At 37.9% G+C, this 15261-nt stretch overlaps 2 protein-coding genes across 9 annotated transcripts in view; one reads left to right on the forward strand and one right to left on the reverse strand.

Moving 5' to 3' along the window:
* ENTREP2 (endosomal transmembrane epsin interactor 2) overlaps window positions 1–9000 on the forward strand; it is a 196945-nt gene extending 187945 nt beyond the window's left edge. For all 4 annotated transcript variants that reach the window (XM_064517487.1, XM_064517488.1, XM_064517489.1 and 1 more), the window contains 4 exons: window positions 154–732; window positions 5449–5523; window positions 6425–6753; window positions 8409–9000. In XM_064517487.1, the coding sequence (XP_064373557.1) occupies window positions 154–732; window positions 5449–5523; window positions 6425–6753; window positions 8409–8594 (1169 nt within the window). In that variant the 3' untranslated portion in view covers window positions 8595–9000. The remainder of the gene's footprint in view (window positions 1–153; window positions 733–5448; window positions 5524–6424; window positions 6754–8408) is intronic.
* Window positions 9001–10110: 1110 nt separating this feature from the next.
* The window catches only part of APBA2 (amyloid beta precursor protein binding family A member 2), a 112422-nt gene continuing 107271 nt past the window's right edge, over window positions 10111–15261 (reverse strand). For 4 of the 5 annotated variants that reach the window (XM_064517484.1, XM_064517486.1, XM_064517483.1 and 1 more), the window contains 2 exons: window positions 12894–13034; window positions 10111–11432 (listed from right to left, as the gene is read on the reverse strand). In XM_064517484.1, the coding sequence (XP_064373554.1) occupies window positions 11361–11432; window positions 12894–13034 (213 nt within the window). In that variant the 3' untranslated portion in view covers window positions 10111–11360. The remainder of the gene's footprint in view (window positions 11433–12893; window positions 13035–15261) is intronic. The other variant, XM_064517485.1, reaches the window with a different exon arrangement.

Here is a 15261-nt window from a genome sequence, read left to right on the forward strand (position 1 = left end):
ATTGCTGTGGCATTCTGTGAGCTAAAAGGTTTTAAAAACTTACTGATATACTTACCAATTACTTGATTTAAATCAGTGTATTGAAAAGCATGGTAGAGAGGAATGGGTCGGGGCAAGAAGTGGTCACTTTTCTCTGAATCTCTTGTTTTGCAGTTTCTGTTGACAGCACCTCTTTGATGGTCTCTGAGGTGGTGGATATCCCAGACCATAGCTGCTCCTCTGAAGATCTTTGTTCGCTGGAAGTTCAGGGATCGCTCCGTTCTGCAGATTTTTCTCCCTACAGTACGACATGCAAAGGGGCTGTGGACAGGAGCTGCAGCAGCCTGGATTACAGCACGCGCTGCCGGTTGCGCCGGACTCGCTCGCAGGGCTTTCCTGATGAGGATGACGGCTCTTACAGCAGAGCCTCTACAGACAGGTCTCAAGGACAAGAAAACGAGAGCTGTGCCCACGGCAGGTCCTCAGACTGTTCCTCAGAGAATTTCAGCTCCTCAGAAAGAGAAGGGCAGAGCAAAGCTAGTCCGCCTTTGAAACAAATGAAAGTCTGCTGTGGGGTCTGTAGCCAGCCTGCTGTCCTTTCCCAGCCCTCCCCCTGTTTTGGGCTTGCAAATACTTCATCGTACACAGGCAGCCCAGAGAGTACTGTCCAGCAGCATCACATTACAAAATCCAGAATTTCAAATATAGTCCGATCAACTAGTGACCCTGTATCATGTTCATCTAATGCAGAAGGTAGGTATAGCACAACATGGTTGTGGCTCACCGCAATGAGTGGTGTTTGATCTGTGCAATGATTGGATTGCTGGAAGTCATACGAAGCCTTTCTGTGATGGATAACTTATGTGTGAAGGTTTTAGCTCCATGCATACTTTCTACATTTGAAAATTGTTAGGAAGAATGAACGTGGGAAAAGTGACAGAGTGAAATTAAAACTGTTTTTTCTAAATTGTACTAGCCTTTCTGCCCTGAGTCAAAAAACCATCTCCTGGGTAGATGCTTTCATCTCTCTTAGTATTATGTTGAGAAGCTAAACTGACAAGTTGAATGGTAGCTGGGGTGTACTTGGGAAACAACTAATCAAGCTTTCCTGCTCAAAATATAGCAGGTTGTGTCTCCTGAAGGTGACACTGGGTCATTGACAGGATTGGTGCATGTCAGAGGCAGTTAGGGTGTGACTCTGTAGTGGCAAGCTGGACTGTGCAATGGAAAGTCTTAGAGGATGATGAAATGAAAGATGAGGTGCATGACAAGATGATGAATTAAAAGGTAACCCTTCGACTGTCCTGGATAAATATCTTCTGCTATGAGTGTCCTTTCAGACAAGTATGGAAGAAGAGAGGAGGGGTTGTTAGCTGACCACTGTATCTTTATAAACATCTGTTTATTAGTGGGAGAGAAGATACTTGATTTAGCAGGGAGTGGCTTGGTCAAATAATAGCAGGAATGAAATTTTTGAAAACATTTGAAAGGTATGTTTTTTACAAAAAGATGTAAGTTGTCTAGAGAGATTTGAAGAGGTAACTTGGAGAAGTGGTTTGAAACTAAAGATGAAGAGTTTTGTAAAATGACAGAAAAATTATGCTACTACAGATGCATTCACTGGGCTTTCTGAGGAAGCTAGAGGAAGAATCATCATGCGACTAGTTCAAAACAGAAGTAGACAACATGCTGAAAATAGTTTCATTGAGGAAGATGAAGTGTTGGGGCTATTAGACTTTTTGCATCGTTATTCTGTTTCTGTGACTATCAGAGACCTTGTACCTAGCTCAGTAATTGAATGTCTTTTTACTTTAGAAATCTGGCCTTAGCTTGCTGTCCAAGCATTGTGAACCTTTAATCTAAAAACGTTAAGGTCTGCATTTATTGTATGACTGTTACTCTGCTAGTATGTATGTGCTATGAATCTGCTGTGCAGACAGTAAGTAGGAATTTCTGAATCCTTTCTGCAGTGCCAAAGACTGCCCTTTCTCTTCTGGATCACACTGTGCAAGTTTTCCATATTGTGCTCCATATGCTCTTTCAGTAGTGTTTGACAGAGATATTACTGTAGGCAGCCACATCTATGTGCTCTAGCTGAGTGTTGGGACACCTGCCATAACAGATGCTCTGGCGTCATTTTTAACACATCTTAAATACATCCATCATTTTTTCTGGAGGAATGGGCTTGTTTAATTTACTGTGATATGGGAATTATTCTGTCTAATTTCCAAGTTCTTGACCCTACATCGATTGAAAACGGGTGAAACATTATTGAAATTTAACTGGGCTTAGCAAAGATTGTATGAAAGGATCAGAGATGGCTCTAAAGATACTGATATGGGGTGGGGAAGGGAGCAAGAGAAGAGGTAACTTGGAAGAAATGTATTTGTGCTGACCTAGTTTGCCATTCTTTTGCTGCCTAGAGGAGAGTCTTTTAAATGAAAGCTTTGTTAGTGAAACGTGAGTTTAGATGCATGTATTTCTTTCATTTAAATGTTTGGCAAACTAGAGTAATATATTGCCAAGTCTCTCTCTGAAACTCTTCACTGCCTTAGGTTGCCTCACATGCCTCATGCCATACTGTTTGTTGAACTTTGGAAATTGCACATATAGTAGAAGCAGCACATTTCTAATAAGATACATTGACTGATTGTAGCAGCCCTTCAGCTTATTTTTCCTAAGCAATGACACACAGCTGAAGTTCTTTATCATCAGCTAACTTTAGTGAAGCATTTGATCTAGGTGTTTCAGGACTGCTCTATAGATTTCAACGCAGAATTTTAAATACTGTTATGTGATAACTGTCATTGTTAGGCATTTAGTACATCATGCAGCTCTGTGCTTTCAGTAAGATAAATCCTGTGTGGTAGAAAAGGCCTAAAGCACCCGTAACTTTGAAAGACACTGAAGATCTGGAGCACACTGAAAAGTGTTTTCACTTATAGATATATCACAGTGTAAGTCAGGTGAAGCTAAAAGATGGTAAACCTGGTATGCAGAGGCGAAGCGCTATTTGAAAACTATCTGTATGACTCTAGAGCCATGTCCAGTGAATAGAGGAGCTACGGACACGTGGAGGGGGCTTGTGGATTCACACGGCAGGAGGAAGCCTCCTGGCTCTTTATCTGTGTTTAGGTTTCAAACAGGTTCCAGAACAGACCCCTCTGATATCTGTTATCTGTTTTCCTTTGGGAAGAGGAGGAAGGGAAACAGAAATAAAATACCACCATCCTGTTCAAAAGCCAGATTAATCAAATGCAGCTCCTGAGCACGCAGAAATAGCAAATAGTAACTTACAGTCTAGATCCCTCTGCAGAGAGGGGAGCTGTGCTGTGTGCCTCATGGATGTGTAATCTGAGATCCACAGAGCTGAAGGACAGGGAAGGATGAAGGGAGCCAGCTGAGCTCCATCAACTTCTTCTCAACCCAGAAGCAAAACTATTTTTGGCAGTAATTTACACTTTTTTTTTTAATTGTTCTGGTGTAGAAGGACTTATCAAATATTCAGACCATATGAAGCACAGAGGTGTAATTTCATATCGTTAAGACCTGTAAGTCATGCAAGATGCATACTGCTGACTGGGGGGAACAGAAGGATGTGGGAGCTTCAGGCATGTCAACAAATGGGAAAATGCAGTGGTCAGATTGGGAAGTGAGATTCAGTATCGTCTGTGGTCCGTCTTTTTTCTTTAAGAAAAATGATTCATTTATCGGTGGATTAACTTCCCTATACACCTCAGTGTTTATTTTTCTTTTAATGAGTCTTGAATGTTACTGTAATTGCATTGCACCTAGTTTGGAGCCTAAATTATTTGATGCAGGGATGTTGCACATGTGCAGCAGTGCAGTCACACAACATTCATGAGCTGTAATAGGTTAGTAATCTGGGAATTAATTTCAAATCAGGCGTAAATCTCTGTGGGTTTTTTATGTCAGTAATCCAAAATTCATGTGCTTCTAAGCACATCTTGACAAGATGGAGTCTTCATGGTCTGTATAGTCAATAGTTCTCCCATTTATCCTTTAATGCTGGAAGTGAGCTTCATTTGTTTTAAAGCATCTGTAGAGAAATTACATAAATAAGTTTAGTTTAATAGGTGCCTTTATAGTTAATATGCAGTTCTAGGACAATGCAAGTATGGTGGGTTCACATATAATCTTTATAATAAATGCTCCCTCCTTTAAAACATTACTTAAAAATGAGCAGTTTTTGCCTGTTTGCCTCTTCCTGCTTTCCCCGTAAGTTTATCAAAGCAAAGGAGGACAGAAACAACTTGTAGCATTGATCTTTGTTAGAATAAAGTTAATCTATAACAGGCTGTGTTGCTATATCAGTAAGTGTTCTGAGTAACTGGTGATTACTGTGGTGTCTCTATTCCAGATAATTCAGGATAACGTCCAGTGGTGTAGTTTTGTCTTTGCCCCAGGTGCATTAAGCAGTATAATAAGAGGATGGGAAAATAAAATCTCCGAAGTGTCTCTTCTTAATAAACATGCCATGATTCATGTGTGGCAGTACTTCAAAATAAGGCAAATTAAAGACAGACTAGTAGCTGCCTCTTAATTTCTTACAGCTTTTCTGTGTTTGTAGAATCTTACTTTTGTTTTTCTTCATTAAATCATTCACTCTGCCAGAGAGGATTATACCAGGTTTTAATTCTAAACTTTCTCTGAAGAGATCGAAGAAAATGTCTTCTAATTTACCTAGAAGTTCAAAATAGTTTTCAGTCTTGGAAACAGATGTAAACAGGCTTAACATAAATGGGAGGGTTTATTCCATCCTGACTGTCGCAAGCTTGAGATCAAAAAGACTGCACTGGTAATTACTGTATAGTGTTTTCACCATCATTGATCCTTTTGCTGGCATCTCAGAAACCTCTCATTAGAAACCCTTTCATCAACCCAACTATGTCCAGAGCTGGTGTTGATGCTCTGTAACCGTTTAATTGGAGCACCAGTAACCATACTATACCCATTAACTTAATCAGTGGTAGATAGCATCTGTCCTCCAAGGAATGAGAATCTATAGAAAAGGAGGCAGAGTTATTGAACAAAGCTCCAGTTTTTATAGAAATAAGAGGGCTTCATCCTTCTTGTTTTCCAATTTTCTAAGATAAACTAATGGAATTAGAGGAAGGTCTGCCCCTAGAACGTAGGGAGCCTTCTCTACTCTTCATGCACAGGCTTTGATACTTGTGTAACAGGAAACCATCAAGCAAGGAACAATATCCTAATCATATTTATTTAACTGGTTAAAGGACATTTCTGTGTATAGTAGCTTCTCTTCATGAATGGATGTCTTGAAAGCAGTATTTCATCTGAGTAGTTTCATTCCGTAAAGGAGATTATAAAAGATCCCAGTGTATTTTCCATTCCATTTCCCTTCCATCCCAGTGTTATTTCCTTTCAGCAGAGGATGACAGGGTTTGGTTGTGCTCTTTTTCTCTCTCTGTTTCTCTTTGATTAAAGGTGATAATTGTGCCTGGACTCCAGTATATAGCCAGCATCAAGATGCAGGATTATTTCCAGCTACACTAGAAACAGGTGAGGATCAGTTTTCTAAAGTTGGATCATATGGGTTTTCTTCTCTTGTTCTATAAATAATTAAAACAAGCTTGTAACAGAGAAATAAAATCAAGCGATTTCCTTCCAAAATTTTCTTAAAACAGTATGCATGCATGATGTATAATGCTGACAGAACCACATTTGCATGTGTTCGCATTGAACCTACCTGTTACCAGGTACCTGTTTCTTGCACTAAATCTGGGGAACTGGGCTTTAAATCTGGGGGACTGGGCTTGCGCTTTACCTCGCAGCGGACTGTGATGAGAGCGAACGGAGGGTTCCCACACCAGAGCGTGGATGAGAGGCAGAATTCCTGGTAATGTTGTAATGCCATAGTCACGTGGTTTTGGAAGCAACTTTTGTGTGCAAACAAATGCTGTGATTTAACTTCATGTTTTAGCGTAGCTATTTTGCTTTCTCTCTATTTTTCACTAATCTCTCATGGATTATTCACTGCCTATAATTTTTTTTGGCCTGTTTAGAAGTAAGAGGAACTTCATCCTTAAAGTCACTGAGAGCTCAAGCATTACAAATTACATATGTAACATTGAGTAACCGTTGTCTTCCCCTGTCATTAATGTCAGCTGCAATGTCTAAAATAGAGTCAACAAAAGTGTATGCTATTTATGAAGTATTTTAATTACCCACCATTCATTTATGCATGGTCTTTCTTGCTCCTGTGAAGGAATCTTACCCCTGATGCTACTATACTGTTTAAAATTAACTGTTCTGAAATGTTTCCTAAATTTCATGTTTTTGTTATTCTGAAGACAAAACAGGAATTTTATGACAAACTAAAAACCTTTTGTTGACAATATTTGATTTGATTACTTTTTTAAAAAAACTATTACTTGAAAGGTACTTTTTCCCCCCTTTTTAGTTCCTGTTTCGGGTTCTCATATGGCTGCCTCTGCTTGTCAGGATTCTTTGAGCAGTTTCCTACCAGCTGAAAAACAGAGGGATACACGGAAAACTGACCTACATTTAAAGTCAAAGGCTTTGCAAACAATCTCAAAAGAGCGACCGCACTCTTTAGTGGACCTTAAGGCCTATAAAGACACAAAAATTTTGGTGGCAAAATTTTTGGAACATTCAAACTGTAATCTCCCTCCAGAAGTGCGTCATGTAGTGAACAGCATACGCTCAGTTATAAAGTCTGATGAGAGACACATGGAGGAAGCCATCTTCAGTGCCAATATCATAGACCAGGTAGGCCATTCATGTTTTAAAGATTTGTTCAGCTATGGTAAACACATACCTTGGTTACATGTTTTTAGAGTTTCAAGTAGTTCAGAGAGTTGGTACAGATGTTCTTGTATGGTAACATGAGTTTAATAAGAAGAAATAATATTTATCAAGCAGTAGTGAATTTTACACTGAAGCAGTTACAAATGCATTTAAAATTCTTCAGCTGGACCCAGCACTGATAATGTCCTAGGAGATCTACAGGGAACTCTTATACTGATAATCATCCTCTTATTCCCAAATTCTTTATGCACATGGGACAGTGTATTCCATACATGAATTTGTGTTTATATGCAGAGATACATAGTTAACAATAAATCTTTTTAGTAAGAAGAAAGGTGATGGATCACCTTTTGCTAGTATTGTTATCAAAATGATAGGTGTAGAAGTGAAGTTTCTTTTATGTTGTCAGGCTTAAACAGCCCTGACTAGCCATGTCCAGGCTGGCTATTGGGTTTCCACAGAGCTGGACAGAGGATTAAGGATACATGCTTGGGCTGTTGCCCCCTTTTGAGATGACATTTCCACAGTATTAGTCTGCTGATCCTTAAACAAGGGAAACTTGCTGAATTTCGAAATAGGATGTAATATCAGTTAAACAGCATATGAGATAGTTTGATGTGTAGCAGGAACTGTACTGCATTTACAAAAGCTTGCTGTAGTGCTGCAGCTAACTATGAAGTAGAGCAAAGAAGCAGAACAGTATCAGTTCACTCTACAGTCACATCAGTAGAAAAGCAGTGCTATCATGACATACTTAACAGACTGTCATTATGGAATTAAATTTTAACATTTTTATTGCTTTACAAGATTTATAGGTCATTAAATCCCCAAGGTTAGAAAGCTGAAAACAATTTTATTTAAACGAAAAAAACAATTTCTCACAAAACAAAATAGTATAAGTGAATGTGAGTGTTTATGCAGATCATAAAACCAGAAACCCTGTGTGGGCTTCTGAGATTCAAGGATACATACAGCTTTTTCACATTAAAGAAATAATTTCAGTGAAGTTATTTTTCAGCCAAAAAACCTTAATCAGCGAAAGTCCCAGCCGTTCCAGTGATCTACTTAAGAAGTCACAGGATAGTCTCTAAAATTGCTATATAATTCAGATCTGTGAAGCAGATTGACAGTTCCATTAACCAAAGTGTTTGCTTACCAGGCTTGCAAGGTTTTAGTTCTCTTCAGCCTTCACCAAAGCTGGTGAAGCATCTCTTCCCCCTAAAAGAAATAGATTAATTTCTTTCAAACTCATATTTGTCTATTATAAGGCAGAGTTGCCTCCTTTTTCACTAGTTTCTTTTCCATTCTTATATAGAGAAGCAAGTATTTGTTTGCCCCTTTGTTGATTTATAGCTACGGTAACAGATACAAGGCTTGATGCCTCTCAAACCTGACCTCGCTTTCCAGTAGCCAGTGCTCAGCCCTGGCCACTTGGGAAAACAGGGCAGGTGGGAGAGAGTGTCTCCGGGAGGCTGCATAAACACACGTCTCCTTGCAGGGAGCTCCATTATTAAATAAATTAAATAATATTCAGGGACTGAACCTTTTCAATGAAAACATTTCTTACTCTGTTTTTTTCCCTATTTTTCCTTCTCCATTGCTGCGCTTTCAAACAGGTAATTACAAGTTCCCAGCAGAATGTGAATACCTCTAGAAAACGACTTCAAGAAGATCTTCACCTGCAGAGCTGTGGTGCTCTGAGCTCTCCAGTTGCCTTCTTACGTAGGGCCCACATCGCTCGCAGTTTAGAGCGGGACAGGCCTCACAGTTTAATTGGAGTTTGCCGGGAGACCATCCTTTGATAATATTCACAGGTATGTGATTCCAGCAAAGCGAATTAAGGAAGAAACCAAGACTGGGAGAAATACAAGTAGTGGATGGCTTAAAAAGGAAAAAGTGTCTTCCTTTGGAATTCCACTTTTTTTCCAAGAGCAGGAAGCGAACATCTGTTTTTCTGAATGTAAATTTCAGCCCTGCATTTTGCAAAATTTTACTGATTTATTAGTAAACTCGTAAGAAATGTTTTCCCAACCAGAAATGCATATATTTCACTGTACTTATAGAAATGCTGCTGATGCTGCCTAGCATTTCTTGAAAATCATTGCAAAACCACCAGAGACCTGTTGTACAACCTAAGAGTTGTATTTATTTAATGTACCTCAAAGTGTTTTAACTATGATCAGTGTTTTAATAAAAAGTATTTCTGGACTCTGTTTTTGCAACAGCTGATTTGAATAGAAATGTAGAAGTTATTTATAAGCACACAGAGTGCTTATTCTGATTCATTTTAACGATGTCTGTCATGCCAGGCTAACTGATCTGTCCTATTAAAACTGCTTTCCCCCTCCTCCCTATAATGTGTTGCCCTTTTAAATTTTGGTAAAGGATGCAGTGTGGTTTATTTTTGCTTTGTTCTGAATGCTTATGAGCTTATTAATGGAGCAGAAGATGCTATTGAAAAATGATGTTTAAGTATTCTGACAATTGTAACCAAAAGATGCATCAGGAAAGAAGTCTTTGAAATTCTGCATTTCCAAAAAGAAGATTTTATAAATTTCTTACAAATGGTAACTGATAGAAAATTACATATATTTTTATCCAGCAGAGCCTTGAGTTTTTTAAAAAAGAAGTGCTATTCCCTTCCAATTAGTAATTTGAACAATTATATTACTAAAACATGTCCTTGTGGTTCTGCTGCATTTGTGATTAATTTAAAATTGATCTTAAAAAATCAAAATAGTATCATTGACGCTAGTTGGATTACCAGCATAAACACAGGTCTACCAGCAATGTCTTCTAGTGCAAGTTTCATCCCGGATCTCTCAGAGGAAACTAGAAATGCCTTAAACAAGAGGTTCTCATAAAGAACCTGTCATAGGTTGATGGTTTGTGGTTTTAATTCTTTTGCAGCAATGCTTGTCAGTAGTGTTACAGTTTCCATTTGCGGTTTAGTCATATAGTGGTTTCATTTGTGTCATTCTGAGCTGGGCAGACATCCTATGAAAAGGTCACAAAGGAATGTAGCTGAGGATGGGTAGTTTTAGTTTTACAGAATCATCCATTTTAATGTATTTTAAGCATAGCATGCTTCTGTATTGATATGAAGTTACAGAGACATCCAGTGGCAACAAGATAGGCTAATTGCAAGCATCTATTCTGAAGCTGATGATAGACAATACACAAATTCTCATTTCAAGATAGTGGAATGAATTCCTTTTAAGAATAGAAATCTGTGACCTTTGCAACTGCACTTAGATGAAGAATTAAATGATATTCTAGTTGGACTTTTTGTTACGTAAACTTACACAACAAAGAAAATAAGCAAGCTTTCTTTATTATTTCTGATTTATTAGTGATACTAGGTTAATTCTTTCCTAAGGTCAGTTGCATGCAACACACATTAGTCCTTGAAGTACAGTCATCCTAAAGCTTTTTAGTTACTGCATGGTAAGGCTTCTTAAGTCACAGTGTATTTTCTTCAAGGCCTTGGCCAAAAAAAAAAAAAAAACCTAGACAAAAAGTTACATCAATTAACATTTATCTCATAAGGAATACAACTTTACTACTACTTTTTTTTTTTTTTTTAATCTACACACATTCTAATACTGCTGATGGTGCTAGCTCATTTGTCAGAACAATTTACATTCAGAACACATTGCCTCAGGAATAAGAATGCTTTATAAAAGACAGTAACAGGTAAGCATGGCTTTCCCATTTTGAGCTAATATGAACAAAAAGGTAGTATGTAAAAATCAAAACAAAAAACCCCCAGCCCAACACATACATTACACAAACTGTGCAATAAGTTATCAGTGAAATAGTTCTGTTAAATCATAAAAATCACAAACATTAAAAATAAATATGTATCTAAATAAATATTTTGATTTTAATCTTGTGGCAATTATTCTTTATTTAGCATATGAAACACTTGTTACATGTTTATGTTCACACCTTGCCAAACAGGTTACACTTGTCATAACAATACCAAGTACTACAGTGGTTTTCTTTACGTTAGAATCTAGACGTTTAACTGCACACATTCCTATCCACTGAAATACCATCTATTCGGCACCAATTTTAAAATTATGCAATGCCATCAGTATTGTACCACTTTATGGGACTGGGAATTTTTTTTAACTTGAGGCAGCCATAACTTTCTCTAATTGCTTATCTTTGCCATCTCCTGCAGTCTCATTCATCAGATATTCACATTCACCATGATATCAAACAGGACAGACATACATACACCACGCCACATAAAGGTTACAAATAAATATGTTTTAAGTTTTATGAGAAAAGAATTTAGAAGATGTTGCAAAATACTTAAATGTTTTACAAAGATTTTGTGTCAGTGATTATTGTCCTTGACCATCCTTCTCATCATTTTTTGGCAAAGAAATAAAAGGGAAGGAGAGAAAAGGCAGAGACACCTGTCCATTCCTGGTTTCGGAGTCCTCAGGTCCAGCTTCAAAGCCTTCCATTCATACAAAATACAAAATTCTCTTCAGCTGCGAAGGCTTCAGCTTTGATGGAATCATTTAGTTATTTTGTTGAGAGAGTCTCTCATGCTAGATGTACAGGGGTGTCTCTTGCCCAGTCAGAAGCCTGAACATGGCAGCTGGCATAGTCTTCATGTGAATCTGTCAATTGAGTTACACAAAAATTAACAGAATTATTACTAGGTAAGAATAATCCATATGGCCAAATCTGTCTCTCTCAATGGTATAAGTGCATTTAATGTGCTGTCAGATGTGAATGTTATCAAAGTTTCTGGTTTGAAGTTCTCTGTTTGGAATAGCTGGTTTGATGTTTTTTTCCTGTTTCTTTTTGTTTGGTTTTGTTTTGTTTTTTTGAATGACATGAACTGACAGGATATTTAAGGATATTAAAAGCTAATTTTTAGCTGTTGTTTCTCCAACCACAGCCCTTACAAAAAGAGGGAACACAAACCTCTCTGAAAATTCATTCTGCTACTCCAATATTAACTAAAATTAGATTTTCTTTAAATGCCCCTATGGGAGGGGCATTTAATACATATTTTCTCCTAAGTGGAGTGGAACTTTTGAACACAAAATTTGAGCTTTATCATCTATTATTTCAGTGCAGCCAGAATTTGGTAAAGCTGGTTGTCTCATGGCTAGTATGGTCAAGTTGTCTGTACAAGGAGCATCGTGACAAGCATCAGAGGGATTTTACAGACCAACAGGATTAAAGACATCAGGTAATCAGAGTTGTACCAAGAATGTAGTAATAGCTGTAATAACCTATCAGAATATGTGAGTGAGGAATGTAAACATTACTAACTGATAATACAGACCCTCGCAAGCCATACGCTGCCTTCATAGCTTGGTCTCTTCATGCTGCAGAAGAAAGTTTTGTACTGACCTTGTATGTTTAGTAAGATGATGGGCAGCAAAGAGGTATCCTAAAGACATGCAGGTGCTAGTGAAATCTATAGCTTTGTTCCTGTCTGCAAGCGCATATTCTGTATTCTATTTCAAGTATCATTTTCCACAGGAAAAGGAGTTTAACTCTGATTTTGGCAAAGGAGCTAGTGGAAAATCTAGCCAGGGTCATGTATGATACTACCACTAAATTCAGTAGGGACCAGAGGATCTTGTTCATCCATTGCTGATTTCTCTACAAGTACCAGGGAGAGATGTCTTCACTTATTCCCAAGGTAAGTGGGAAATGTTCAGTAAAAATGAAAGGAGTAAAATACATATCAATTTGAATCTCTCAGCTCTTTGAATATTAATTTCTTTCTATGCCAGATGCTCTACTGATAAGCTAAGAGACATTTTCATAGCTAAGATGCTTGAGTGATTTCTTCTCTTAATTGACTGGTTTAATTCAAGCAGTAAGTTGAAGGTTCAGAATCATGCCAGGAACTCTTGAAAATGAGTGGAAAAAACAGTGAATGTACATCCAATTGTTCAAAAAATGTTTTGTTAATTTTTTTGTTGTCACTGTTCCAGTCAGATTTATTGATGTGTTCTAATACTTCATTAAGACACTGATTTTCTTTGAAATATATAGTAAATAATCATTTAACAGATTTAATTGTTTGATGATGATGAAGTATTTAATAGCTTTCCTACCTCTCCCACTGAATTAGACAATGCTTGTACTATCTTCTCATGAGCAGTTGCAACAACACTTTGTCCGTTGATCTCAATAATACGATGTCCTACTCTGACCCCTCCCCTCTCAGCTATTCCACCTCGCATCAAGCTGCAAATCTGCCAAGAGAAATCAAAGTTGATTTAAGTTTAGAGATGTCATATTGTAGCAGTTACTAGAATTTAATAGATAAAGGTAATATTAATGAGAGGTGAGACTTTAGTGACTCTAGAAGATACTAGGTAGGTTATAATGTTGCAAATTGTAATTTTTACCTTCATTCTTATGGACTGAGAACTTGTATGTACATAACACAGATAGGCCTGTAACGGTGACACAGCAGCTGTGCACGTGGAGGTAGGCAGAAAAGTGAAAAATGAAACAAGTTTTGTAAAGTGATACTGACTGCCAACTCGTTGTGAACTCAAAGGAAAGACAAGTTCTAGAACTTGTAAGCTAGAACAAGGGGAAGTTCCTCTTCCATATTAAACCTTTCACTTCAATTTTTGTTTTTCTAACTAATTCTTCTCAACTTGTACAATATTTAAACTTCTTCATAGAGCTGTGGCTAACTAGTAAGAATATAGCCCTACAATATACACAAAACAGGAAAAATTAGAGCTGCTGGACTGTGATTTTGCTGGGTGTATTTCCTGTGAGACAGGGAGATTATTGCTGAGATGCCATTAAGGACACGTGATAGAGAGTTGCAGTGGGAATATATTTCTAGGTATGTCACATCTCTAAAACTATTGCATCGCTTTTAAACTAACTGTTAGTACCACATCAGCACTGTCTCCAGCAAGGTATGGAGGTATGCGACTTTGGACATGAATTAGACCTGATTACATCAAAACGTGTTATACTCCATGTAGTTCAAGCTCATGCATAGAGATACAGGGCTCTCAAGTTTTTAAGACAAAAACTGTCCCTCTGAAGGCTCTGTTATTGACAGAAATGGTACTACCTGGACAAAAGTCATGCAAGCTCCTAGGGAATGATCACTGGTTTGTAGTTTACCCTGTGGGTCAGGCTAATTTACTGAAAAGGCCTTGGTGGAAGGAGACTAAACATATGGGAAGACAACATGTATCCCATGAGAGACCTTTGTGGAGTAGCTGTACTGACATTTAAAGAGGCACTAAGAACAATTACTTTGAGTTAAGCTGGGCATAGGAACTTAAAATTGTATCTGAAACCTGTGTTCTCTGATTATCTGTTGCATCTGGTGATAGCTAAACATGTACTCTTTGTGCATCCTGCACAAAAAATTTGTATTAACTCTTCTAAAACCCATAAAGATAGATTTTTTTGATAGCATGTTAGTAGCCTGTGTCACACACATTTTTCCAGGAAGACTTAATCTACATCTACTTCCTCTGAAAAGAAAAAAGTTTTATGTAGTGCTGGGACAGGAAAACTGATCTTTAAGTATTTCTGATTCTGCCACCTGGACTCTTTCTGCAAAATACCACATTATTCCTTCTGAATAATGGGAAATATGGAAAGTACTAAAGTAAGAAAAAATCTATGACAGCAAATTTTTTAGGTATGTGGAAAAAATGGAGATAAAGTGTAATCAATAATTCTTACTCCTGTACAAACACTAGCTTAAACTGAAACAAAGAATGATGCCATATAGACATTCTGTATTGTCCTTCTCAACAGGGTCTCAAATGTGCCAATTCTAATTTTTTTACAGACTATTTGCAGCAAATTAATTGAATAGGGAAGTATGAAAACTTGTTTGCTGTGCCTCTGCAAGTTGGAAAAGGGCACTCTGCACTCCAGAGCCACTGCTTTTCCACAGGTTTAAAGTGCTGCTGACCACAGAGACCTTAGGATGAAGAAAGCAGAACAGCCCACTGTTTCCACAGGCAGACACAGGTACCAGGAAGAAACTAAGCACAAGTTTTGACTTTCTTGCAGTAGTGGAATATTTCTGCAAGAAGGATTACAGTCATCAGGCATAGTCCCAACAGACACTGTTATTTAAAGTTAATCTGAGGTTGTGACATGCATGGTGTATAGGCAGAAGCTCAGTGCAGCAGAAGGGATCTTTCTTAAAAACATGTTTCTTCCTCAGCAATGGTATCTGGACTATGACAGGCTCCTACCTGACAGACTAGACAGCTGTGTCCTGGATAGAAGTTGTTGTAAATTATTTCAGAAGACCAAACTCATGCAGCACATCAGGCAGGTGAGATAGAGCTGGAATCTGTGGAATTGAGCAGCGCTTAGCAGTGCTGAGCTGCCTTTACCTTTTGTTTACTGAGGAGAAACCTGAGTTGGAGGAAAACGAATACTACAGGAAACAGCATCCAGTTATGGCTGTTTCTGCAGTTA

The sequence above is a fragment of the Dromaius novaehollandiae genome, chromosome 10 (assembly GCF_036370855.1).
Source record: "Dromaius novaehollandiae isolate bDroNov1 chromosome 10, bDroNov1.hap1, whole genome shotgun sequence".
Lineage (NCBI taxonomy): Eukaryota > Metazoa > Chordata > Aves > Casuariiformes > Dromaiidae > Dromaius > Dromaius novaehollandiae.